The 26,220-nt window shown below is 47.5% G+C and overlaps 1 protein-coding gene across 2 annotated transcripts in view; it reads left to right on the forward strand.

Moving 5' to 3' along the window:
* The window catches only part of LOC139276121 (NXPE family member 3-like), a 104,536-nt gene that overhangs the window by 5,631 nt on the left and 72,685 nt on the right, over positions 1-26,220 (forward strand). Inside the window, exons 1-2 of one of the 2 annotated variants that reach the window (XM_070893638.1) lie at positions 22,480-22,537; positions 22,621-22,786. In XM_070893638.1, coding sequence (XP_070749739.1) covers positions 22,685-22,786 — 102 coding nt within the window. In that variant the 5' untranslated portion in view covers positions 22,480-22,537; positions 22,621-22,684. Of the gene's footprint in view, positions 1-22,479; positions 22,538-22,620; positions 22,787-26,220 lie in introns of those variants that run through there. The other variant, XM_070893637.1, reaches the window with a different exon arrangement.

The following is a 26,220-nucleotide window of genomic DNA, read 5'->3' on the forward strand; positions in this document are numbered from 1 at the left end:
TTAATGTCTCTTGTTATAAACTCAGAGACATTACTGTAGGTTGCTTCTTCTTTTCCCTGAGCCTTTTTGGGTGTATTGCAGTCTTCAGTCAAATCTCCATATTGCATACTTTTTGCATAAAAACAATGTTTGGCCTTAATCCATCTGACTTCAGTTTATGCTTTTACAAACACTTTGGCCTTGTATCATTTTAGTAATCCTTCAAGATTCCCTTTCCTCGTCTTTTGCTTTAACTTATAGGACAAGACGAATAGATACAATACTGTTACTAACTGTACAATTACTAACAAGTATGATACGATTCGAACCTGGGGGGAGGGGGAGATCTCAATATTGAGTCCCACATCCCATCATGGAAGGCCAATTATTTCCCCGATTTATTCCCTTACTTTTTCGTTCTTTGGTGTAACGTGTAATAATGTTCTTGGGAGGATAGTGACATAGAGGGTCACGAACTTCAGGAAGACCAGGTAATAACAATCCATTTGAAGGAGATGGTAGCTGAGGTGGAGCCACATGCTCAGACCATCAATGCTTTCATAAATGAGGATAGAAACGCGTCAGATCAAGCTGCTCAGAATGACGTGTGTGTCATGTACGGAGCTTGGTTGTTAAATGAAGGACGCAGTAATTTAGAGGATTCAAAACAAGACCACGTACCATCGTGGGTCGGTAACAAGCACCTAAAAGCTTTGAGTGTCTCCAATAACCTCCTTATAGAAACTCGATTCGCTTCTATAAAGACAAAATTAAGGAAATAACTCTGCACTGTGAGGGGTCTCCCCCTCACAGGTCCTCCTTCAGTTATACATATATGTACATTTACATGATTTAGATCACTGCTTTCCTCTTCCTTTATCCTGATGCTTGGGCTTTCGGAGACTCGGGAGTGAAGATGGAGGAGGCGTCCAGGACACCCTAGGTCACGGCACCCGACCACTCTGTCTTAATGCTCCATCCCTTACATTGCCATCATCTTCATCCCACAGCATGGATGGAAGGCTTACGTTAATCAAACTCATCACAGTTCCTTGGGCCTTGGCCCGCTTTTTACTTTTCTCTACGAGGTTGTACAGCTTACATTGGTTTATGTGAAACCACTTTATTCGTTTTGACAGCTGGATCGTATAGAGCATAGGACTTGCCTTGTCTACTATGTTATATGGTCATTTTACAATGGTTCAAATGCCCTATTCTGGCATAATTCCTGACTATCACTTGATCCCCTACACTCCATTCCTGTGCAACCCAGGGTTCCAGCAGCAGTTTATTCTGCTGGTGCTTTTTGCCCATATTGTTAGCTGCTTCCCAATGCAGCCCCTTCAGAGTATCATACAGATCTCTGACAAACCTATCCCGTGACACATCTTTAATTTGCGTTTCGGTTAGGACTGGTGCTAATATATGAGTCATTAGTCTCCCTGTCATCAGCGCATGCGGGGAGTGTCCCGTACTTTTAGAGAGACTGGCTCGATGATTCATCAGTACTAGCAGTAGGATCTCATCCCATTTCTTCAGGGGATCTCCTATTTCTTTCCTAAGCCACTCTTTTAAGGTCCGGTTTGTCCTCTCTACTGGACCTGACGATTGGGGGTTATATACCACATGCCATTTTTCCTGTATTCCGAACAGCTTTAAGGTGGCCTGCATTACCGCTCCGGTAAAATGACTCCCTTGATCTGATTCCACTATCAGGGGCAGTCCCCATCGAGAAAATACTTCTCGCACTAGAAACTTTGCTGTGACTACTGTGGTGGCCGCCCTACAAGGAAAATCTTCTACCCATTTCGTAAAAAGATCTACTAACATAAGAACATAAGAAATAGGAACAGGAGAAGGCCATATGGCCCTTCGTGCCTGCTCCGCCATTTAATACGATCATGGCTGATCTGATCATGGACTCAGCTCCACTTCCCTGCCCGCTCTCCATAACCCCTTATTCCCTTATCGTTTAAGAAACTGTCTATTTCTGTCTTAAATTTATTCAATGTCCCAGCTTCCACAGCTCTCTGAGGCAGCGAATTCCACAGATCCACAACCCTCTGAAAGAAGACATTTCTCCTCATCTCTGTTTTAAATGGGTGGCCCCTTATTCTAAGATCGTGCCCTCTAGTTCTAGTCTCCCCTATCAGCGGAAACATCCTCTCTGCAGCCACTTTGTCAAGCCCCCTCATAATATTATGCGTTTCGATAAGATCACCTCTCATTCTCTGAATTCCAATGAGTAGAGGCCCAAGCTAATTAACCTTTCCTCATAAGTCAACCCCCTCATCTCCAGAATCAACCTAATGAACCTTCTCTGAACTGCCTCCAAAGCAAGTTTATCCTTTCATTAATATGGAAACCAAAACTGCACGCAGTATTCCAGGTGTGGCCTCACCAAAACCTTGTACAACTGTAGTAAGACTTCCCTGCTTTTATACTCCATCCCCTTTGCAATAAAGGTCAAGATTCCATTGGCCTTCCTGATCACTTGCTGTACCTGCATACTAACTTTTTGTGTTTCATGCACAAGTACCCCTAGGTCCTGCTGTACTGCAGCAATTTGCAATCTTTCTCCATTTAAATAATAACTTGCTCTTTGATTTTTTTCTGCCAAAGTGCATGACCTCACACTTTCCAACATTATACTTCATCTGCCAAATTTTTGCCCACTCACTTAGCCTGTCTATGTCCTTTTGCAGATTTTCTGTGTCCTCCTCACACATTGCTTTTCCTCCCATTTTTGTATCATCGGCAAACTTGACTACAATACACTCAGTCTCTTCCTCCAAGTTGTTAATATAAATTGTAAATAGTTGGGGTCCCAGTACTGATCCCTGCGACACCTCACTAGTTACTGATTGCCAACCCCAGAATGAACCATTTATCCCTACTTTCTGTTTTCTGGCAATATTTGTGACCCAATGAACTCTATCTCTGTAGACTGCCATGGCCCCTCTACCCTCCTTGTGTGTCCCAACAGAACCTTCTTCTGCTGGGGGTCTGGATTGTTTGCAGCACATACCAGACAATTCTGACAATAATCCTTTACATCGTTTCTAAGTCCAGGCCATCATCCCACAGCCTCCATTTTATTCCACGTCGTTTCTGGCCCTGGATGTCCAGCCCCTGGTCCCCCATGAGCTAGCTGCAAGAATTCTTCCCTGCACTGCCCTGGCACGATCCAACTGCCTCCTTTAAATAGCATTCCCTGTCTTACTGCTACGTCTGCAGTTCCTAAAGGTCCCGCTACAGGCTTCCCGTCTACCTTGTCTCTAATTGCTGTCTAACGTCTGCATCTCGTAGTTGAGCCTGTTTTAAATCAGGCGGCAATGGTACTTCTTTGGGTCCCTCTCTGCCTGTTACAGCCATGATCTGTCCACAGTGATATGGGTCCCAAGGTATCTCTTCTTCTGTGCCTGTTTTGGCCAGTGTGTCAGCTTTCTCATTCCCTTCCCCCTTGGGTTCTGTCTTAGAGTGTGCTTTGATCTTTTGGATGTAGTAATCCTTCTGGACCCTACCTGTGACGTCCAGAATGACTTTTAACAGAGGAGACATCACCAACGGCTTCCTGTCTGAGAACTTAAACCCTCACCGAGCCCATATTGCTAAATACTCTGCACAGGAGTTACAAGTGAACATGGAGTCCGAACATATCTTATAGGGAGTTGGGAATTCATTAGGGTGTGTGACCACATATGCTACGGCTGCCAGTTCGGCCTGTTGCGCAATTAAAGTGTTGGGGAGCTTTATGGCCTTTTCTATCCCTGCCTGTTTTTCGCTCTCCATTTGTCACTGAACTCAACCCATCTACATAAATGTTTCTGCCTGTTGGATGTTCCCCTGCTTGGAATCCCACAGCTACATCCCACACTTCTTCCACTGAACACACGTGAGCTGCTCCCGGATAAACTAGGTTTGGGGCTAGCTTTGGTTCTCCTAGCCTTTCTTCCTTCAGGTCTAACTGACTAAGCAACAATGTCCAGCGCGCAATCCTGTTACTGCTCACTGTCCCATCTTTCATCCTACCGTCCAGTAACATTTGTGTCGGGGTATGACAGGTCAGTAGAGTCACTGTAGCTAACCCTGTGAGCGCCCGAAAATGTTTTACTGCCCAATAAGTTGCTAACAGATATCGCTCTCAATTCGAAAAGCTCTTTTCTACTTCAGTGAGAACCCGGGAGGCATAGGCCACCAGTCTCAGCTTGCCGTGTCGTTCCTGGAGTAACACTGCACTCAAACTGTCCCCAGTCGCTGCTACCTCCAGACTTAAGTCCTGGTCCCCATTTACTGCTCCCAATGCTGGTGCTGTCTATAACACCGCCTTTAAACAAATGAAAGTTTCCTGACAACTCTCACTCCAGTCCCACTCTATTCCTTTCCTAAGTAGCCTCAACAAAGGAGCTGCCATGGCTGCATATCCTTCGATAAATTCCTTGCAGTAACCCGTTATTCCCAGGAAAGACCTGACCCCAGACACGTTGTTAGGAACCGGTAGCTCCTGGACTGCCTTTCTCTTAGCTCCATCTATAGCTCTCTCTCCTGCTCTAAAGGTCAATTCTAGAAATTGCACCTCCTCTTAGCCGACGAGCTTTCTGTGAATTCACCTTAAAACCTGTTATGTCTTTAGATGCTCTGATAATGACTCCACGAGGCAATGTGTTGTACTTGAACTGTGGTGACAGTTCTTTATTAGTAACTCCAGAGTGAGGATCACACATAGTGGCCTGCCTTTTATACTAGGCCAGGCACAACTGTACAGGTAACTTACATGTCTCCCACTGCAATGCCCTCTGGTGGTACATCATGTGTAATGTTACCAGCAGTAAACATGTAGGATACATGACATCACTCCCCCAAGACCTTAGTGCAAATCGCCTTCCTGCTTAGGTTGGAAGCCCAGGTGAGGAGCTCACTCCCTGTGGTCAGGGTGTGCATTACAAAGGTACAGGTACAGTATGCATGAGTTACAGTTACATACTTTTAGTCATTGCAAGATGGTGAAATACATGACATCACCTCCCCCCTTAGGTCTTTTAGTTTCAGAGGTTAAGTCTGTCGGGTGATCTGCGCTCTCTCGTGGAGCGCCGCAGTTGTGGTTCTGGTGGCTGAGCCTCAGCACGCATCTCTGTCACTTGAGGTGATTCTGGCCTGTCCCGGCTGGCCGCAGGGACTGTGCATGCTGAGGGCTGACTTTGTTGTTCATGCGCTGGCAGTGGTGTGGGTGCTATCTCATCATACTCTTCTTCCGATACCTCCGTATCTGCACTAAACCTTGTCTTTACTTGGTCCAAGTGTTTGCGGCATATCTGCCCATGTCTCCGATGCCTGCAGCGGGGGGATGTTAAGGGACTTTTTCATCGAGGGCATTAATCATGCCGGCATTTTCAGGAAGCTCATAAAGACTAAGGATTTGACTTTAGAAGGGGCAACGTTGATAGCTCAGACCTTCATGGCAGGGGAAGAGGAGACCAATCTAATTTACGCACACAGCCCTGGTTTCAATGTTGCGATGAACCAGGGAGCTAATGTTGTAAAAAGGACACAGAACCCCACAGGCAGGCAAGGGCAATTCGACACCGTCCAGGCAGGCAGCCAAGGGCAATTCGAAACCATCCAGGCAGCAACCAGCTCCAGGGTGGGCCTGCAACAGGGACAATGGAAAGGGGATCGGCAATTCACGCCATCCGAGGAACAATGCATCCTGTGATGGGATAATTAACACCCTCCATCAGAGTGCTTAGAAACAGCCAAACGAGCCTTTAGAGACGAATGCCTGGGATTAACCCTTTTGTTAACAGCAATCTCAGCTCATGTTGGAGATGTGGGGGCAGACACACTGCAAAAATCTGCAGGTTCCAATTTTACACCTGTAGGATTTGTAATGTCAATGGACACCTGGCCAGGATGTGCAAAAAGGCAATAGCGAGGCTAGTCTGTGAGACAGACGAACCAGACGAGGGGTCTGAAATGCACGATGAGGCCTGGGGAACAACCATGGATGCTGAAGTTGAGAGAGTTCATGTGGCCGACATCCACAGCTCATACACCAAAACGCCACCCATGATGATGAAAGTCTTACTGAATGGCATCCCGGTGCACAAGGAGCTGGATACCTGAGCTAGCCAGTCCCTCATGAGTGCCCAACAATTTGAGAGACTATGGCCACACAGAGCTAGCAGCCCAAATTGGAACGCATTGAGATGCAGCTACGTACGTACACCAAAGAGATCATCCCAGTGCTGGGCAGTGCAAACTTGGTGGTAACACATAATGGATTACAGAACCGGCTGCCACTCTGGATTGTTCCGGGAAATGGCCCCGTGCTCTTGGGGAGCAGTTGGCTAGCTGAGATGAATTGGAAATGGGGGGATGTGCATGCCATTTCATCCGTGGAGTGAAGTTCATGCTCTCAGGTATTGCAAAAATTCGAGTCACTCTTTCATCCCGGTGTCGGAACGTTCAAGGGCACCAAAGTAGTGATACACATCACTCTGAACGCCAGACCAGTGCACCACAAAGCCAGAGCGGCGCCGTACGTGATGCGTGAAAAAATTGAAAGTGAACTGGACAGGCTGCTCAGAGAGGGCATAATTTCGCCCGTTGAATTCAGCGACTGGGCAAGTCCCATTGTTCCCGTCCTCAAAGCAGATGGCTCGGTTAGGATTTGTGGCGACTGCAATGCCACCATCAACCGAGTGTCGCTGCAAGACCAATACCCGCTTCCGAGTGCGGAGGACCTTTTTGCCATGCTGGCAGGTGGAAAGCTGTTCACAAAGCTGTACCTCCCTTCGGGCTACATGACTCAGGAACTGCCTGAAGAATCCAAGTTTCTGACCACCATCACGACACACAAAAGATTATTTGTTTACAATAGGTGCCCGTTTGGCATTCGTTCGGCAGCGGCTATCTTTCAGCAAAACATGGAAAGCTTGCTCAAGTCCATCCCTGGAACGATCGTGTTCCAAGACGACATCCTTATAATGGGTCGAGACACTGAGGAACACCTCCGCAACCTGGAGGAGGTGCTACGCCGATTGGAACGGGTAGGCCTGTGGCTGAAAAAGGCCAAGTGCGTGTTTTTGGCCCCAGAGGGCGAGTTCCTGGGCAGGAGGGTTGCCGCAGACGGGATCCGGCCCACCGAATCAAAAACTGAGGCGATTCGCCGGGCGCCCAGGCCCGGCAACACGTCGGAGTTGCGATCATTCCTGGGACTCTTGAACTATTTTGGGAACTTCCTGCCGAACTTAAGCACATTGTTGGAGCTGTTACACATGCTCCTCCATAAAGGTTGTGAATGGTCTGGGGGGGATTGTCAAGAACGGGCTTTCAATAAGGCGAGGAATCTGCTGCGTTCCAACAAACTGTTGACTTTGTATGACCCCTGTAAAAAACTGGTTTTAACATGCGATGAGTCATCCTATGGTGTTGGGTGTGTTTTGCAGCAGAGTAACGATGACGACTGACTCCAACCAGTGGCTTATGCCTCCAGGTCGCTCTCCCAGGCAGAGTGTGGATATGGCATGGTTGAGAAGGAGGCACTCGCGTGTGTGTACGATGTGAAAAAGATGTACCAGTACCTTTTCGGTAGACGGTTCGAGCTAGAGACGGACCACAAACCGTTAACATCCCTGTTGTCCGACAGCAAAGCTGTCAACGCTAATGCGTCAGCTCGCATACAGCGATGGGCCCTCATGCTGGCTGCGTATGACTACACCATACAGCACCGGCCAGGCACCGAAAATTGCGCTGACGCACTCAGCAGGCTCCCACTGGCCACCACCGAGAGGGCGTCGGAGCAGAGCGCCGAGATGGTCATGGCCGTTGAGGCTTTGGACACTGCGGGCTCCCCCATCACAGCCCACCAGATCAAACTCTGGACCAACAGGAACCCCCTCCTATCCATGATAAAGAAATGTGCCCTGACTGGGGACTGGGCGCCCGCACACAGGGCGTGCCCCGAGGATGTAAGGCCGTTTCAGAGACAGATGGATGAACTCTCCGTCCAAGCCGACTGCTTGTTATGGGGCAGCCAGGTAGTCATGCCCCAGAAAGGAAGGGAAGCATTCATCAGGGAACTCCACAGCGAGCACCCTGGCATCGTGTTAATGAAGACCATTGCCCGGTCACACGTGTGGTGGCCGGGGATTGACTCAGACCAGGAACACTGGGTTTGCAGGTGCACGATGTGTGCCCAGCTGGGCAATGCCCCCAGGGAGGCCCCACTCAGCGCGTGGCCCTGGCCCACCAGGCCATGGTCACGTATTCACGAAGACTATGCGGGCCCGTTCATGGGAAAAATTTTCCTGATCGTTGTCGATGCATACTCGAAGTGGATCGAGTGCATCATATTAAACTCGTGCATGACATCCATCACTGTGGAGAGTCTGCGTACGGTTTTCATGACCCATGGCTTTCCAGACATCCTGGTCAGCGATAATGGCCCATGTTTTACCAGCCATGAATTCCAGGAGTTTATGTCGGGCAATGGGATCAAGCACGTCCGGATAGCATTGTTCAAGCTGGCCTCCAATGGCCAGGTGGAACGGGTGATCCAACTCATAAAGCAGGGCATGCTACGCATCCAAGGACCCTCTCTTCAGTATCACCTATCGCGCCTCCTGCTGGCCTACAGGTCCCGGCCGCACTCGCTCATGGGAGTCCCGCCAGCAGAACTCCTCATGAAACGCACGATCAAGATGTGGCTGTCCCTTATTCACCCAGCCCTGGCAGACACTGTTGAGGGCAAGCGGCAGTCCCAAACCGAGCTCCATGATCGAGGCTCAAGGGGGAGGTGTATAGAAATAGATGACCCGTTTGTTCTTAACCAGGCTTTGGGACCCAAATGGCTTGAGAGCACCGTAATTGGCAAAGAAGGAAACAGGATCATGGATGTCAGACTAAACAATGGGCAGATATGCCGCCAGCACTTCAACCAAGTAAAGACAAGGTTCAGTGCAGACACGGAGGAACTGGAAGAAGAGCATGATGAGATAGCACCCACACCACTGCCAGCGCACGAGCAACAAAGACAGCCCTCAGCATGTACAGTCCCTGCGGCCAGCTCAGACAGGCCGGAATCACCTCAAGTGAAGTGACGCGTGCTGAGGCTCGGTGCTCCACGAGAGAGCGCCGACCACCCGATAGACTTAAACTCTGAAACTAAAAGACCTAAGGGGGGAGGTGATGTAATGTATTTCACCATCTTGCAATGACTATAAGTATGTAACTGTAACTCATGCATACTGTACCTGTACCTTTGTAATGCACACCCTGACCACAGGGAGTGAGCTCCTCATCTGGGCTTCCAGGTATAAAAGGGGAGGTCTCACCCAGGATCAGCACTCTTCAGTCCTGGTAATAAAGTGAAGGTCACAGTGTGACCATGTCTGATATAGCCATGCCTCGTGTGAGTTTGTAACAAAGTGCAGAGACACTATAGTCCCGGTCCCATTTGGGAAAACCGTTGCAGGTGACCCTTCATTCCCGGGTATGGCCTTGCTGACGATAGGGTCTGGAGGCTGGCTGCGCCTTAGTGCAGTTTGCTCTTTCAGGCTCTTGCCGGTTATCGACCAGGGGCAGGGTGTCGTTGCCCTCCTGAGATTGCTTGCTCTGCAGCTTGTCTATATTGGCTGTTTGTGGCCACACTCCATGGTGCATAACTCTGATCCCAGGGACGCAGTGTACTGCATTGGGTAGCTTGCTAGACCTGTGTGCTCCCGATGGGTGTCTGCCTGCTGCACTGACTGAATGCAGTTGAAATCCTACATCGCACAACGTTTCATTACTCATTGTAAATGACCTGTAGCTCCGATCGCGATCGCGCGACTTTTCTTTGCTTATTGCATGAACACAACTCTGATCATCAATTACACATCTTACATTTAACTCTCAGTTGCTATTACATTGATTGAGAGTGTGGAACTGTCCTTTTAAGTGTGGTGGGTTGCAGGCCTCCTTTAAGAGAGCCTTGCTATCTTTACCCCAATCCTCTTCTCCATTTGGTGCCACGTGTTGCTCCATCAGCGCTGCACCTCGTGGTCTGGCCGCCGCCGTCTTTTCCTTCAGCGCATCACCTCGTGGTTTGGGCGCCATCTTTCCTCCATCCATGATGTCAACTGCGGTGATCCTCTTCTCCCCGGGTTCTGCCACCGAAGCTGGGAAGTTGCCTTTGGATTCAATTTTCTTCCTCCGGAGTCCTGCCACTGGAGCCTGGAAGGTGTGTTCGGGTCGTCTCAGCTGGATCATTTCCATGCAGTCATGCTGGGCAGTCTGTGCCTTCGGTGCTGTGTTGGTCTGCTCTCTGGTGCCGGATCCAACCTCAGGTGAGGGCTTGCTTTGCCTCTGAGCGCGGGGGATGTCAATCGCTGGAGGGGTGAAGTCTTCCTAGCTCCAATGGATCTTCTCCATCCACCTTCTTCCGAGTTGCATTGGTCCATCACCCCTGCAACAATCCACAGGGGTAACTTGTGCACCGTGCCATCATGGAGTACCTTTACATCGCACTACCAACAACTGGGATAAGTTCATCGGTGTAGATGCGCAGCTTTGCCTGAACCGGGACCAACTTGGGTCGTTCAGTTTGATTGTCCCATAGCCTCTCAATACTTCTTGATTCATTACTGACTGGCTCGCACCGGTGTCCACTTCCATGAAGACTAGAACACCACTTATCTCGACTTCCATCCTCAACGGAGAACATTCGGTGGTGCAGGTAAACATGCTTTATACCTCGCCGTGGGGCTGAGCTGCCTCTCTGCCTATCGTTTCATAATCCGCGCTGGATTCATGGCCATCTGCAGACTCTTCATCAACACAGTGAGTCATATTTCTCTTACACATTCACTGGAGGTGGCCCTTTGTGCTGCAGCCTTTACACACATAGTCTTTAAAGCGGCATTGGTGAGTCCTGTGATTCCCTCCACAACGCCAGCATGGAGCTACTCGGTTAGCCCCCCTCGGCGGACTCTGCGTTAAGGGACTTGGGGGGCCTGTTCTCTCTTCCCTGAGAAGATTCACGCTCTACAGTCCAGCCTCTAAAAGGTGCCATTCTGTGTACAGAACTTGCCGGGTTTGAGTCCTGAGGATGAGTCTTCCTCCTCGAGCCGCAGGTCGAGGTCACGAATGCTTTGCTCACGGAGATAGCCTTCTGCAGTGTGACTGTGATATCTGCAGATAGTAGCTTATGAAGAAGGCCCTCATGGCCGATTCCGATGACAAAGATATCCCGCAGCGCTTCGGTGAGGTGGTCGCCGAAATCACACGGTGCCGCCAGCCTCCTGATGTCTGCAGCATATTTGCGATTTCCTGGCATTTGGGCTGTTGGTGTGTATAAAACCGGTGTCTGGGTGTGAGGATGCTCTTTTTGGGCTTGAGTTGTTCTTGGATCAGCATTACAAGCTCCTCGTACGTCTTGGTCGTTGTCTTCACTGGTGCCAGCAAGTCCCTGATGAGGCCATAGACGGTGGGTCCACAACTGGTTAGCAGGATAGCTCTGCACTTAACAGCCAGTGTGGCCAGATTGTCGCCTGCCAGATCATTTGCTGTGAAGAAATGATTGAGCCTCTCCACAAAGGCGTTGCAATCATCACCATCGGCGAACTGCTGCAACGTCCCAAGGTTAGCCATTTTCGCATGAAGGTCCGTAATCTCGTCGCCAATTGTGATGTCTTTGGATGCTCTGATAATGACTCCACGAGACAATGTGTTGTACTTGAACACTGCAGTGACCTTAGTCCTTTATTGGTAACTCCAGAGTGAGGATCACACATGGTGGCCTGCCTTTTATACTAGGCCAGGCACACCTGTACAGGTAACCTACAAGTCTCCCACTGCAGTGCCCTCTGGTGGCACATCATGTGTAATAGTACCAGCAGTAAACATGTAGGATACATGACAAAACCTGCTTCTTTTAACAAATGTAACAATTCACTCAATAATGGTCCGTGGTCCTCCGCACTTTCGGAGAAAAACAACAGGCCATCCACATATTGGACCAACCGATCTGGCTGACTAAAACCTCTTAGTGCCTCGTACATACTCTGGTGAAAGATTGAGGGACTGTTGTGAAACTCTTGTGAAAGACATGTCTACGTGTACTGCTGACCCTTAAAGGTCCTCCCATCTCAGGGGAATGAACCAAAACCCGTTTGAAATGTCCAGCACAGTAAAAGTTGTTGCGGCCGCAGGGATATTCACTATCAAATCTGCTACCACTGTTACCGTGGATGTACAGGCTGGAATATTTTTATTCAGCACTCGGTAATCTATCGTGGCCCTCCATGAATTATCGAGCTTCTTTACTGGCCATAGGGGTGAATTTACGTGTGTGGCTATGGTTCTTAACGCACCTTGCGCCACCAGGGAATTTATAGCAGTTTCCAAATCCTTTTCTGCTTTGCGGGGAAAATTATACTGTTTCTGGGAATGTGTCATCGGATCCCCGTCTATCTTCACCTCTACCCCAGTTACTCTCTCGCAAGCATGCTTGTGCTTTGCAAATGCATCTATATTCTCCCATACATGCCATTGATACCGGGCTGGAATGTTATCGACTAATCTTTCTAAGTCATAACTCCCTTTCGGCTTCACTGTGCAGGTGCTGCCTTTATCTGTACTGTTCCTGGGAATCACTATGATCTCTCTCATCCTATCTGCATCAACTGCCCCCCATAGACAATTGTTCTTCATATCCACTATGGCGTGGTGTGCTAGAGTCAATCTCCTCAATACCCCGGCCTCAGTATTTTGGAGATCGTCTGGTCAAACCATGCTACGACCTTTGCTCTGAGCCGTGGCAAAACTGTTAGCTATTATGGTTCTCGGCCAATGAACATAAGAACATAAGAATTAGGAACAGGAGTAGGCCATCTAGCCCCTCGAGCCTGCCCCGCCATTCAATAACATCATGGCTGATCTGGCCGTGGTCTCAGCTCCACTTACCCGCCCTCTCCCCATAACCCTTAATTCCGTAATGGGTTAAAAATCCATCTATCTGTGATTTGAATACATTCAATGAGCTAGCCTCAGCTGCTTTCTTGGGCAGAGAATTCCACAGATTCACAACCCTTTGGGAGAAGAAATTCCTTCTCAACTCGGTTTTAAATTGGCTCCCCCGTATTTTGAGGCTGTGCTCCCTAGTTCTAGTCTCCCCGACCAGTGGAAACAACCTCTCTGCCTCTATCTTGCCGATCCCTTTCATTATTTTAAACGTTTCTAGAAGATCACCCCTCATCCTACTGAACTCCAACGAGTAAAGACCCAGTCGACTCAATCTATCATCATAAGGTAAACCCCTCATCTCCGGAATCAGCCGAGTGAATCGTCTCTGTACCCCCTCCAAAGCTAGTATATCCTTCCTTAAGTAAGGTGACCAAAACTGCACGTAGTACTCCAGGTACAGCCTCACCAATACCCTGTACAGTTGCAGCAGGACCTCCCTGCTTTTGTACTCCATCCCTCTCGCAATGAAGGCCAACATTCCATTCACCTTCCTGATTACCTGTTGCACCTGCAAACTAACTTTTTGGGATTCATGCACAAGGGCCCCCAGGTCCCTCTGCACAGCAGCATGTTGTAATTTCTCCCCATTCAAATAATATTTCCTTTTACTGTTTTTTTTCCAAGGTGGATGACCTCACATTTTCCGACATTGTATTCCATCTGCCAAACCTTAGCCCATTCGCTTAACCTATCTAAATCTCTTTGCAGCCTCTCTCTGTCCTCTACACAATCCGTTTTCCCACTAATCTTTGTGTCATCTGCAAATTTTGTCTCACTACACTCTGTCCCCTCTTCCAGGTCATCTATGTATATTGTAAACAGTTGTGGTCCCAGCACCGATCCCTGTGGCACACCACTAACCATCGATTTCCAACCTGAAAAGGACCCATTTATCCCGATTCTCTTCTTTCTGTTAGCCAGCCAATTCTCGATCCATGCTAATATATTTCTTCTGACTCCGTGTACCTTTATCTTCTGCAGTAACCTTTTGTGTGGCACATTATTGAATGCCTTTTGGAATTTTAAATATACCACATCCATCGGTAAACCTCTATCCACCATGCTCGTTATATCCTCAAAGAATTCCAGTAAATTAGTTAAACATGATTTCCCCTTCATGAATCCATGTTGCGTCTGCTTGATTGCACTATTCCTATCTAGATGTCCCGCTATTTCTTCCTTAATGATAGCTTCAAGCATTTTCCCCACTACAGATGTTAAACTAACCAGCCTATAGTTACCTGCCTTTTGTCTGCCCCCTTTTTTAAACAGAGGCGTTACATTAGCTGCTTTCCAATCCGATGGTACCTCCCCAGAGTCCAGAGAATTTTGGTAGATTATAACCAATGCATCTGCTATAACTTCCGCCATCTCTTTTAATACTCTAGGTTGCATTTCATCAAGACCAGGGGACTTGTCTACCTTGAGTCCCATTAGCCTGTTCAGCACTACTCCCCTAGTGATAGTGATTATCTCAAGGTCCTCCCTTCCCACATTCCCATAACCAGCAATTTTTGGCATGGTTTCTGTGTCTTCCACTGTGAAGACCGAAGCAAAATAATTATTTAAGGTCTCAGCCATTTCCACATTCCCCATTCTTAAATCCCCCTTCTCGTCTTCTAAGGGACCAACATTTACTTTAATCACTCTTTTCCGTTTTATATATCGGTAAAAGCTTTTACTATCTGTTTTTATGTTTTGCACAAGTTTACTTTCGTAATCTACCTTTCCTTTCTTTATTGCTTTCTTAGTCATTCTTTGCTGTCGTTTAAAATTTTCCCAATCTTCTAGTTTCCCACTAACCTTGGCCACCTTTTACGCATTGGTTTTTAATTTGATACTCTCCTTTATTTCCTTGGTTATCCATGGCTGGTTATCCCTTCTCTTACCGCCCTTCTTTTTCACTGGAATATATTTTTGTTGAGCACTATGAAAGAGCTCCTTGAAAGTCCTCCACTGTTCCTCAATTGTGCCACCAGTCTGTGTTCCCAGTCTACTTTAGCCAACTCTGCCCTCATCCCACTGTAGTCTCCTTTGTTTAAGCATAGTATGCTCGTTTGAGACACTACTTCCTCACCCTCAATCTGTTTTACAAATTCAACCATACTGTGATCACTCATTCCGAGAGGATCTTTTACTAGGAGATCGTTTATTATTCCTGTCTCATTACACAGGACCAGATGTAAGATAGCTTGCTCCCTTGTAGGTTCTGTAACATACTGTTCTGAGAAACAATCCCGTATGCATTCTATGAATTCCTCCTCAAGGCTATCCCGTGCGATTTGATTTGACCAAGCGATATGTAGGTTAAAATCCCCCATGATTACTGCCGTTCCTTTTTCACATGCCTCCATTATTCCCTTGATTATTGTCCGCCCCACCGTGATGTTATTATTTGGGGGCCTATAAACTACGCCTACCAGTGACTTTTTCCCCTTACTATCTCTAATCTCCACCCACAATGATTCAACATTTTGTTCATTAGAGCCAATATCATCTCTCACAACTGCCCTGATATCATCTTTTATTAACAGAGCTACCCTACCTCCTTTCCCTTCTTGTTTATCTTTCCGAATTGTCAGATACCCCTGTATGTTTAATTCCCAGTCTCGGGCACCCTGCAACCATGTTTCTGTAATGGCCACCAAATCATACCCATTTGTAATGATTTGTGCCGTCAACTCATTTACTTTATTTCGAATGGTGCGTGCGTTTAGGTAGAGTGTTTTAATACTAGTTTTTAAAACATGATTTTTAGTTTTGATCCCTTCTGCAGCCCCTTTATATTCATACATATTGTTCCTTCCTATCATCTTGTGGTTTACACTTACCCCAGTGCTACTCTGCTCTGTTGCCTCCTGCCTTTTGCATTCTTTCTTGGGGTCCTGTTCATCTGAGCTCTCACCCACTCTAACTAGCTCAGAGCCCTCTCCTGGGTTCCGAATACTCCTCGCATTTTGGCACCGAGCTTTCATGCTTGCCTTTTTATTATACTTTGACCCTTTAGAATTTTGCTGTACAGTGGCCCTTTTGGTTTTTGCCTTGGGTTTCTCTGCCCTCCACTTTTACTCATTTCCTTTCTGTCTTTTGCTTCTGTCTCCATTTTGTTTCCCTCTGTCTCCCTGCATTGGTTCCCATCCCCCTGCCATATTAGTTTAACTCCTCCCCAACAGCACGAGCAAACATTGCCCTAGGGCATAGGTTCCGGTCCTGCCCAGGTGCAAACCGTCCGGTTTGTACTGGTCCCACCTCCCCCAGAACCGGTTCCAATGCCCCAGGAATTTGAATCCCTCCCTGCTGCACCACTGCTCAAGCCACGTATTCATCTGAGCTATCCTGCGATTCCTACTCTGACTAGCACGTGGCACTCGTAGCAATCCCGAGATTACTACTTTTGAGGTCCTAAATTTTAATTTAGCTCCGAGCTCCTCCAATTCTTCTCGTAGGACCGCATCCCTTTTTTTACCTATATCGTTGGTATCAATGTGCACCACGACAACTGGCTGTTCACCCTCCCTTTTCAGAATGCTCTGCAGCCGCCCCGAGACATCCTTGACCCCTGCACCAGGGAGGCAACATACCTTCCTGGAGTCTAGGTTGCGGCCGCAGAAACACCTATCTAATCCCCTTACTATTGAATTCCCTATCCCTATCGCTCTCCCCCTCTTTTTCCTGCCCTCCTGTGCAGCAGAGCCAGCCATGGTGCCATGAACTTGGCTGCTGCTGCCCTCCCATGATGAGTCATCCCCCTCAACAGTACTCAAAGCGGTGTATCTGTTTTGCAGGGGGATGGCCGCAGTGGACCCCTGCACTACCTTCCTTGCACTGCTCTTCCTGCTGGTCTTCCATTCCCTATCTGGCTGTGGACCCTTCACCTGCGGTAAGATCAACTCGCTTAACGTGCTATTCACGTCATTCTCAGCATCGTGGATGCTCCAGAGTGAATCCACCCTCAGTTCCAATTCCGCCACGCAGTCCGTCAGGAGCTGGAGGCGGATACACTTCCCGCACACGTAGTCGTCAGGGACACCAGAAGTGTCCCTGAGTTCCCACATGGTACGTGACCGAGCTTTCCTGCCGAGACTTAACCCTTAGATACACTTAAATTGGTAACAACAATACTAAAAGTTACTCACTGTTATAGAAGAGAAAAAACAAAAACTACTTACCAATCACCAGCCAATTACTTACCCCCTTGGCTGTGACGTCACCTTTCTATTTCTTTCTACTTCTTTTTTGCCTTCTCCCTGTAGCTGTACAAGCTGGTTTCTGTATTCCCCTATTAAGTCGGCCCATATCAGATTTCCTCCAGTGGCCCTTAAATAAATAGGTCACAGACTATCTGCAAACATATTGGGTGATTTGTTTACTTGCTGCCTAGTCTGTTCTACCTGCCAGAATGGACTACCTTGACTGTACCCTAACGCTGCCAAGATTTCCTCCTTTATGCCCTGTGGGGTTCCTCCACCTAACTTGGTGGCTGTTGACAAACTCCGATATAGCTTCCCTTTCAGGGAGAGCAGTGTTAACTTCGCTATCTCCTCCTTGCTGCAGTTATTGATACCCCCTATCTGCTCTATGTTGTCAAAATGAACGGAGGCATCCCCTCCTTGCTTTAATTTTGCCCGACCTGTCAGCATCTCCTGAGCTGAAGCAGCGTGTATGGGATCACATCGTCGCTCTGTAATGGTGCCGGACCACCACTTGGTGGGAGTGGGCCGAATTTCTGCTCTCTCAAGGGTCACAGTGATCTCGGGGGTCCCGGTGCCTCGGGAGCTGACCGATGTTCACGATACTGGGGCCCATCGTCTGACTCCTTTTCCTCTGGGTCCCAAACTTCCTTGCCTTCCGCGGGTGCCATAAGACAAACCAACCCTTTGGCCCCGTCTAACTCTCTCGTTAACTGGCGGATCTTTTCTTTACAAGGTCCATGATCTGCCCTCTCGTAACCCTGTTTCTGTGCTACCTGATATGCTATCTTTGTCCTCAGCTGTTCTTCTGCTTCTTTGGCTCCCTCTAAGTGCCTCTCACTTTGCTCGATGTATGCCTGCTGTTGCCTTTTGCACTTGGTCACCTGACACTGCAAAAATTCTAGCTGATTCTGCGCCATTTCTTCTTTAATACCTTGGTCCTGCTTTTTTCTATTCAAATGGCTTATCTCACCTTTTAATTCTCTACTCTCATCCTTCAGCTGTCCTACCTTTTCCCTTAACAGTTGCGTTTGCTTCTGCAGGCACATGAGCCAAATCGCTTTCTCTTTTGAGCCTTTGTGGTTACTACCAACTGTCCACTCTGCCGCTTTTTCCTCTGGATCCCCAGAGTGTGGCATTTCTCGTGCCCATGGCTCCGAAATGTCCAGTTTGTTGCATATATATGCAGCTACCTTAGTCTCCATGGACTTCCTATGACTACTCTTAGCCATTGGCTCTACCTCATTTTGCTGTGGTGAGTACATTTCCAGTGCCTCAGGCTGAGAAATTATCCTGACTACCTTGGTATCCCCTGAGATCACCTCGTAGTGACCTGCGCTTACTGTTACTCAGCCTTCTCTCTGTGGCTACCCTCGTCGACCCGAGATTACTTCAGTCTATCCGAGACTGTTTCTCTCCTCCAATTGCTCTGGCTGTCCATGAGATTACTTCTGGCCTCCCTGAGACCTCTTCGCAGACTATCTGCGATTACTTTTCTCGGTGCCTACCCTAGTCAGCCTGCGCTCTTCAGCTAACCTAGTCGTCCTTGAGAAAATACTTTGGTCTCCCTGAGACTCCTTCGCAGACTATCTGCAATTACTTTGATACCTGAGACTTAACCAAGCCTCCCCAGGGTTTCTTGCCTTTGATTTGTGTCCGTGATCCTATTTCAAACTCCGAGGTCCTGCTGCATTCGCCATTTTATGTTGGCTGTTCATTTTCCACTCTATTTTGATTCCTAGACCTCTGGAATTACTGGAAGGATTCCACGTAACACAAAGTTTAGGCTTAAACCCAACTGTTAATTTAATACACAGAAACCAACTTAAAATTACAGAACAAGACTTCTTAGAGATTGATCGAAGACATACAATCACCCATCCAGCCAGTTGCTGCTGTTGTCGATTGTAGGCTCATGGAGCTAGGGAAGATGTTGGGTCCCAACTGCTTGCTTCATGGCCGTTGTTCCTTTGACCTGCTGTTCTGAGGTGTTTATTCGACCTGTTCCCCCTCTTCCTTCTTCAGAGCTGTTTGTTCTCTATTCTTACATATATATCCATTTGATTATACAAGTCTCCTACTGAGCTGCTTTCCAGTTAATGCATCTGGATGAGTCTCGATGGCTGTGATGATGGGTCTGGATCTGTTTGGATGGCCACAATTCACACCTTCTTCTATGCACGGAATCGATTGGACAAAAGATAACTACTTATCTTCCAAAAATGCACGCTTTATAGGATCCTTTGTTGTCATGGGTTTTCACAGACTAATAGTCTCCATAGGGAACTGGTTTTCCCCTCCGGCCAATTAATCTATGGGCTTTTCTGCTTGATTGTATCAAAACCTGTCGGATTTGGTTGGTGCCAACATCAGTGTGTGCATGGGTTGGAAGGATGTTTGGACTTTTAAAATGGATCTGTACCCTTTTAAAATGGAGACGCACATGGGCTCTTGGGCTGCATTTCAAAATGAAGTTTGGACATTTGGACTTTAAAAAGGACTGATTTTTGGTTTCTTTGAAGTATAGCAGGAGCTGTCTATCTTTTGGGTTGCCATGGAACCAGTCTCAACGCTGATGTCATGAAAGGCAGGGGCCTTTTCATTTCGAACTTTGTGTGATTTGTGGAAAAACACCTATTGTCCATGTGGCCGGGATGGCTGGATGGACAATGAGGTTTGCAGGCCAAATGTAACACCTCTGGACTCTTTCAATGAAGGAGCAGTCAAGAACTCAATTAACAGTTAACACTTCAAGAACTGCTCGGTTACAGAAATGGCCCACCGTTGTTTTCATCGGGATGACTAATCCAGGACAGAGACATCATCAGGAAGATCAACTAGTGTCTCTGCAACCATGGTAACCAGGAATCGCCCAGCCAGTTTTATGTATTATACGGGGTATAAAGATGCTGAACTTTGGGGGATTCAGTGGCTTACTTTTCCTCTACCATCTGGAACGGGATTCCCCGCATGGCTACGCTGCCGTCAACTCTCCAGGAATGCCCAAAGTGAGTGCCTCGTCGTACTGCCTGAACGTAACTCTCTAGGCCTCATCGCATGCCTTTGTTAGGCACAGTTTTGTCTTTAGAGTTGAACGGATCCAGGACCGCGTGAATCAATGACAAGGACTGGTAATTATATCCAGCATACACCTCCGGAAATCCCCAAGACCGCCAGCGTGTTTGGCTGCAGAGGAACTGCAAGTGTCCAAGATGCAGGCTGAGACGTGTGTGTGTGAGGAGGCTTCCAAGTGTGGGTTCTGACCAAACCGGGAGAGGGGTTTGGTTAGAAGGGTTTCCATTATCTAAGCTTAGATTCTGGGAAGGGGGTTAAGGGGTTAGTTTGACGTAATCGACAGGGTGGGTATTTAGTCTAAGGTTTTAAGTAATGTTCACAGTCACCTACTCTTTAAGCCATAAGCTAGAGGAGTAGGGATTGTCATTTTGTGAGTGTAATAAAAGGAATCGATCTTTGACCAACCTGAACCATTTTGTTTTGTCTGAGTCAATTATAATCTATCCATCATAATTCCTTGGGTCCGAACATGTGTGTTGTGGGGTTTGTGGTTTGCGGTATAATTCGGAAGACATAGAAATATAGAAAAATAGAAAATAGGTGCAGGAGCAGGCCATTCGGCCCTTCGAGCCTGCACCATCATTCAATATGATCATGGCTGACCAATCGGGTGGCATCCACTCACGGCCGGGTTACACAGTAATCCCGCTGGAGATGTTGTGCATTGGCCATAGGAAAAGACCTATCTGACCTTGGTCTCTCTCTCTCTGTGGGATTACCCACTAATCGACGGCCTAGGCAGGAACTATTGGCAAAAGCTCCTGCCGTCCAAAGGGAAACAACCCGAACCGGGGAGTTTTAAAGCATGGGTCGACTCAAGGGAGAGTCATAGAGACACGGGGCACACAAAACACCCGACAAACCCTTTGTCTCGATGTTAATCGGGCGTCATTCCTGACCGCTGAAATTGCATTAATCAGTTACAAGTCACCACCTGCCCCAGGCTGGCGCTCCTTTTCCCTTTCAACAGTCCCACAGGTTTTCTTTTAAACTATTTTCGTCCGTGGCCTCTTACTGTGCCTTGACCATGAAATGTGTAACCCTTACAGTCTTTCAGGTGAGACGTTAAACCGAGGCCCCGTCTGCTCTCTCAGGTGGCACTATTTCGAAGAAGAGCGAAAGAGTTCTCCCCGGTGTTATGGACAATATTTATCCCTCAACCAACATCACTAAAAGAAAAACAGATTATCTGGTTGTTAGCGTTAGTGTTTTCTTAGAAGAATCACTCAACACTCAGAGTCGGTTCCAATGCCTGGCGGCATTTAATAACGCTCAGCGGGGAGGAAACACACAGGACCGTATCCAGGTTTCTCTCCACAGAACAAAGAGTTACATGTACCTTTATATGTTTCACAACAGTTACAAAACAGTTTACTACAGTTACACAGCCCATCACGGCTGGACACAAGCCAATCACAACAATTATAGATTACATATAGGTTCTTTTAACCCAATAGAATTCTCCTAGTATCCAGGGAACCATATGTTCGGTTATTGTCAGCTTGGGGTGATCGATGACTTTATAGGTTCTCTCCCTAGTTCTTTCATCTGGGAGAAATAATTGGTATATAGCCTTGTTTACAGCAAATGGTTTCCCTCTTATCTTTCTTCCTGGGGAATTAATTGGTTTATGGCCTTGTTCACAGGAGATGGTTTCCTTCTTATCTCTGTCTTCCCAGGCATTCCTACAGTGGGCCTCACAGGGTTATTGCTCGGTCAGTAAACGTTCAACAGTTCACAGCTTGACTACCTGATTTCCCATCATGCCTGGGCAGCCATTTTATGTGTGTGTCCATTTAAGCTTATGTGAGTTTTAAATATCCAGCAGGTGCCTAATGCCTAAGTCTATATATATATTTCTACTCTCTACAACACTGGTCATTATCACATTGCTGTTTGTGGGAGCTTGCTGTATGTAAATTGGCTGCCATGTATCCCACATTACAACAGTGACTACACTTCAAAAAGTACTTCATTGGCTGTAAAGCGCTTTGCGACGTCAAGAGGTCGTGAAAGGCGCTATATAAATGAAAGTCTTTTTTCTTTTTTGAATGCTGCAGAAACCAGTACATTGAGGATACGGTACATGGTGTACATATCATTGATTACTTAATCAGCCACGCAGGGCAGACTTTGACTTTGGGCGATAGCATAAAACAAATGGTAGTGAATCAACAGCCCATTTTATTACTGACCGGATTTTTATTTTTATCGACTTCAGTAAAACTACAAGTCAGGAGAGATGTACAAAGGACTGTTGATTCACTAGCATGCTGACCTGTTACTGTGTAAGTAAAATATAAAACAATATGGGAAATCTGATGGCAAGGTTTCTTCAGTGCTAAGTTTTCTTGGTTGTGTTTTTTTTCAGATTTCAGAAGAAGGAAGTGTTGGCCAAACTGATTGATAATACGGCTGCACTGTGAGCGGCAAGTATGGATAACAAACCCACAAAATCATTCTTTCGCTGCTCCAACTTATTTTTTTATGTGCTGTTGATGTTGATAGCATCGATTCTGCTGTTTCTATACATAAAGGTGTGTAGAGTAATAAAACAGTAAATTTTGGAGTAAGTTCACAACAGGAAGGTCGGGGAATGAAACAGGCCTAGAAATTTCCCATTTTAGCACCGGCCTTTAAAGCCGGTTTTGTTGAAAAATTGACGGCAACCTCACTTCCGCTGTGAGACATGATGGCCAACATTTTGGTGAGGGTCATGGGGCTAAATTTTACACTTTTGTGTAGATCGCCCAAAAATTGGCATTATTTCTGGTGTGGGCGGTAAAAATGGGTTTTTAGATTGCTGGTTTGTCACCCATCCTCAAAGCCGCTAGTCTCCATTTTTGAAATTGGGCGTTACCACGAGCGATCTGAAATGGCCGTTAGTGTTAAATCTCTCTGACCTACTGCCGTAAAGTGTCGCCGTCCTTAGCAACAGCATGGCAACACTCGTTTCCCACGATTCAGGAAGTCAGGGGTCATCATTACATGCGCAGAAGAGGAGACAGAGAGAGAGGGAGCAGAAAGGGACTGAAAGCGTGTGTGGGTGTGGTGTGTGCTTGTTTGGTTGTTCTGGGAGGCATGAGGGAGATTCACCATCAGTAAAAAGCCTACTAAGCACCAAGAACATAGTTGGCACCGAGTTTTTGTCCAACAAATATGATATAACATGGAAGGGATGGAGGAGGTCCTGGAGCTGGTAGCCAGGAACACTGGTGGCAGAGGGCTCCCAGTGGTCCCGGAGCGCAGCACTGCACCCCAAGGTGCCGCACCCACATTTCCAACGACACGAGAGCCAGGAGCAACATCTTGCTTCTGGCTCGGAGCACTTTCCCACATCGGTACAGTATCCGTCCAAGCAGCGGTTCGGCCGTTATCCCCACCCCCAATGAAGTAGCACCTGAGGAACTCCTCGGCCAGGCGGCTTGGAGTCAGGAGGGGAAGGAGAAGGGGTAGAGGCGGGGATGAGAAGCGGGGCGGTGGGGGTGGTGAAGAGTTGGTTTGTACCGAAATACTGATGATTTAAGAGATATGTTCGGTTTAAATGTTTTTTATTTAACAAAACCTTGTTGCACATTGGCTCAGATAGCTGCCCCGTTACACGCTGGTGATTCCTTATCAAAGGGTATAATTACACTTAACTTGAATCAACTTAAACTTTAACTGTCACCAAGGTGATGCCCAACATTGATGTATGACCTGCACACCCAGCAGTGTGTCAGCCTAGTAAATACCACTCAGGCAAAGCGCTCATTTATGACCTCCTGACGTAAGAGTCTTGCAGCTATCATGCCACCATGGGCCCTTTCATGCGGTCTATAGCGGGGCGGGGGCATGCCTTCAGCATTAGCCTGATTGTCTGGCTCGATGTCAGCATCCACCTCCTCGTCCTCCTCTTTCTCTCTCTGGTGAGGTGGACTGTCAGACTCTTCGAGCAATTCTTGTCCCATCCTGAAAGCCAAGTTGTGCAGCATGGAGCACACCACCACAAATTGAGCTACCTGCTCACGGTGGTATTGGAGCTTGCCTCCTGTGTAGTCCAGGCATCTAAAGCGCCGCTTAAGCACTCCAATGGTTTTCTCCATGCTATTGCTAGTGGCTCTGTGGCTCTTGTTGTATCGCCTCTTGGCTTCAGAGTGGGTGTCACGCAGGGGGGGGTCATCAGCCAGGTGGTGAGGCCATATCCTTTATCACCAAGCATCCAGCATTGACCTTGTGGCTGATTGTTAAACAAGTCAGATACAGTGCTCTCACACAGGATGTGAGCATGATCGATGTTGCCTGGAAATTTAGCATTCACTGCCATAATAATTTGCTGGTGGTCGACAACGAGTTGCACATTCAGGGAGTGGAATCCATTGCGGTTCCTGAAAACCTCTGCATCCTGAAAATGTGCCTGCATCGCGATGTGCTCCCTGCACCTTGGGGAAGTTAGCAATTCAGTAGAATCTTAGAGCCCTCTCAGTCTGAGCCTTCCTGGTCATAGGGAAGCTGATAAAGTCCATCCTGCATGCGTATAGGGCTTCAGTTACCTGTCTAATACAGCAATGTGTGGTATGCTGAGACATACAGCAAATGCCGCCAACTGAGGCCTGAAAAGAACCCGACGTGTAGAACGACAGTGCCGCGGTGACCTTACCTCGACGGACAGTGCGGTACTGATGGTGCTGGCAGGCTGCAGATCTCACCTTATGAGCTGCATGCCTCAGTGATAACCTCCGTGTGGAAGCGCAGTCTCCAAAGGCAGGTGGTGTCAGGCAAGTTGAGGTAAGACCGCTTGTCCCTGTACTTGCAGGGGGTGTAACGTCTGGTCCTCCTCATCAGTCTGGCACATCTTACATTGGGCACATAATGCTGTGGAGCGTACCTTCTGTCATCTCGAGTCTGCAGCATGAAATTGGTCATCAAGAGCAGGTGAGAAAAGACAGGCCCTATTCCAATAGCTATCTGTTTTCCACCGATTGGTCACAAAGAATGAATGTCCCGACGAAGACACCTATTAAATTCCAATCATCCACTGTACGATAAAGATGTTTGTTCAGATGTTCACATCACCTCCAAATACCTCCAGAGTACATCCAAACTCCCCCGAGTTGAAGCAGAGCAGCCTTTTAAATGATGCGACATGTGATTTAGAACATGGCGTCCATACCGCTGTGAGTACTTCTGGTTAGTTCCAATTTCTCCCGAAGGTTTTTTGGGCGAGCGATTTTATGGCCGTCAGTTTCCATTTTGTGGCTAAATGGGCGCTATCTGGGCATTATACCTCATTTCTGAGGTCAAATGGACATGAAGTGGGCGTTATGCATGCAAAAAAAGTGTAAAATCTAGCCCATAGTGCTGCCATCGCCAGCGCTAAGCTCTCAAATTTAAATGTCCAGATCATGACATCAATCAGCATGCAACATTTGATTTGACGTCACGACTGCTATTTTGGATGTGCCGCACGCCATAATACCCTGTCCTGACTACACATGGAAAAGCGTGTGTGTAGCAGGCCAACACTGTCAGCGCCCCATAAAGGAACACACACATCTTTCAGGTAAGTTTGGATTTCAGCTTGTGGACTTTTTAAAAATATTTTGTTGAAGTGGTGGCTTGTTGCAACACATTTTAAAAGTTGTTAAAGTAAGCAAGGAGTGCAGGGTGTGCTGTTGGTTGCATGCGAGGCTTTGGAAGGTAAAGGAAGGCCTCGAAGAAGATAGAAAATCCTGGAAAGACTGAGCAGGTCAATCAGCATCAGTACAGAGATAGACACAGCGCTAACATTTTAGGGTGAGATGCTGCCTGACCAGCTGAGTATTTCCAGCATTTTCTGCTTTTATTTCAGATTTCCAGCATCCGCAGTATTTTGCCTCTGAAACCACTTGGTCACAGTTCTGCGGGGCACATGGAGATGAAGCAGAAGCAGCAAAGGGAGCAGGCGGCAGTCAGTGGCAGTGGGCAGTGAGGTGCTGAAAATCGGCCCCCA

This window comes from Pristiophorus japonicus, chromosome 11 (assembly GCF_044704955.1).
Source record: "Pristiophorus japonicus isolate sPriJap1 chromosome 11, sPriJap1.hap1, whole genome shotgun sequence".
Classification (NCBI taxonomy): domain Eukaryota; kingdom Metazoa; phylum Chordata; class Chondrichthyes; family Pristiophoridae; genus Pristiophorus; species Pristiophorus japonicus.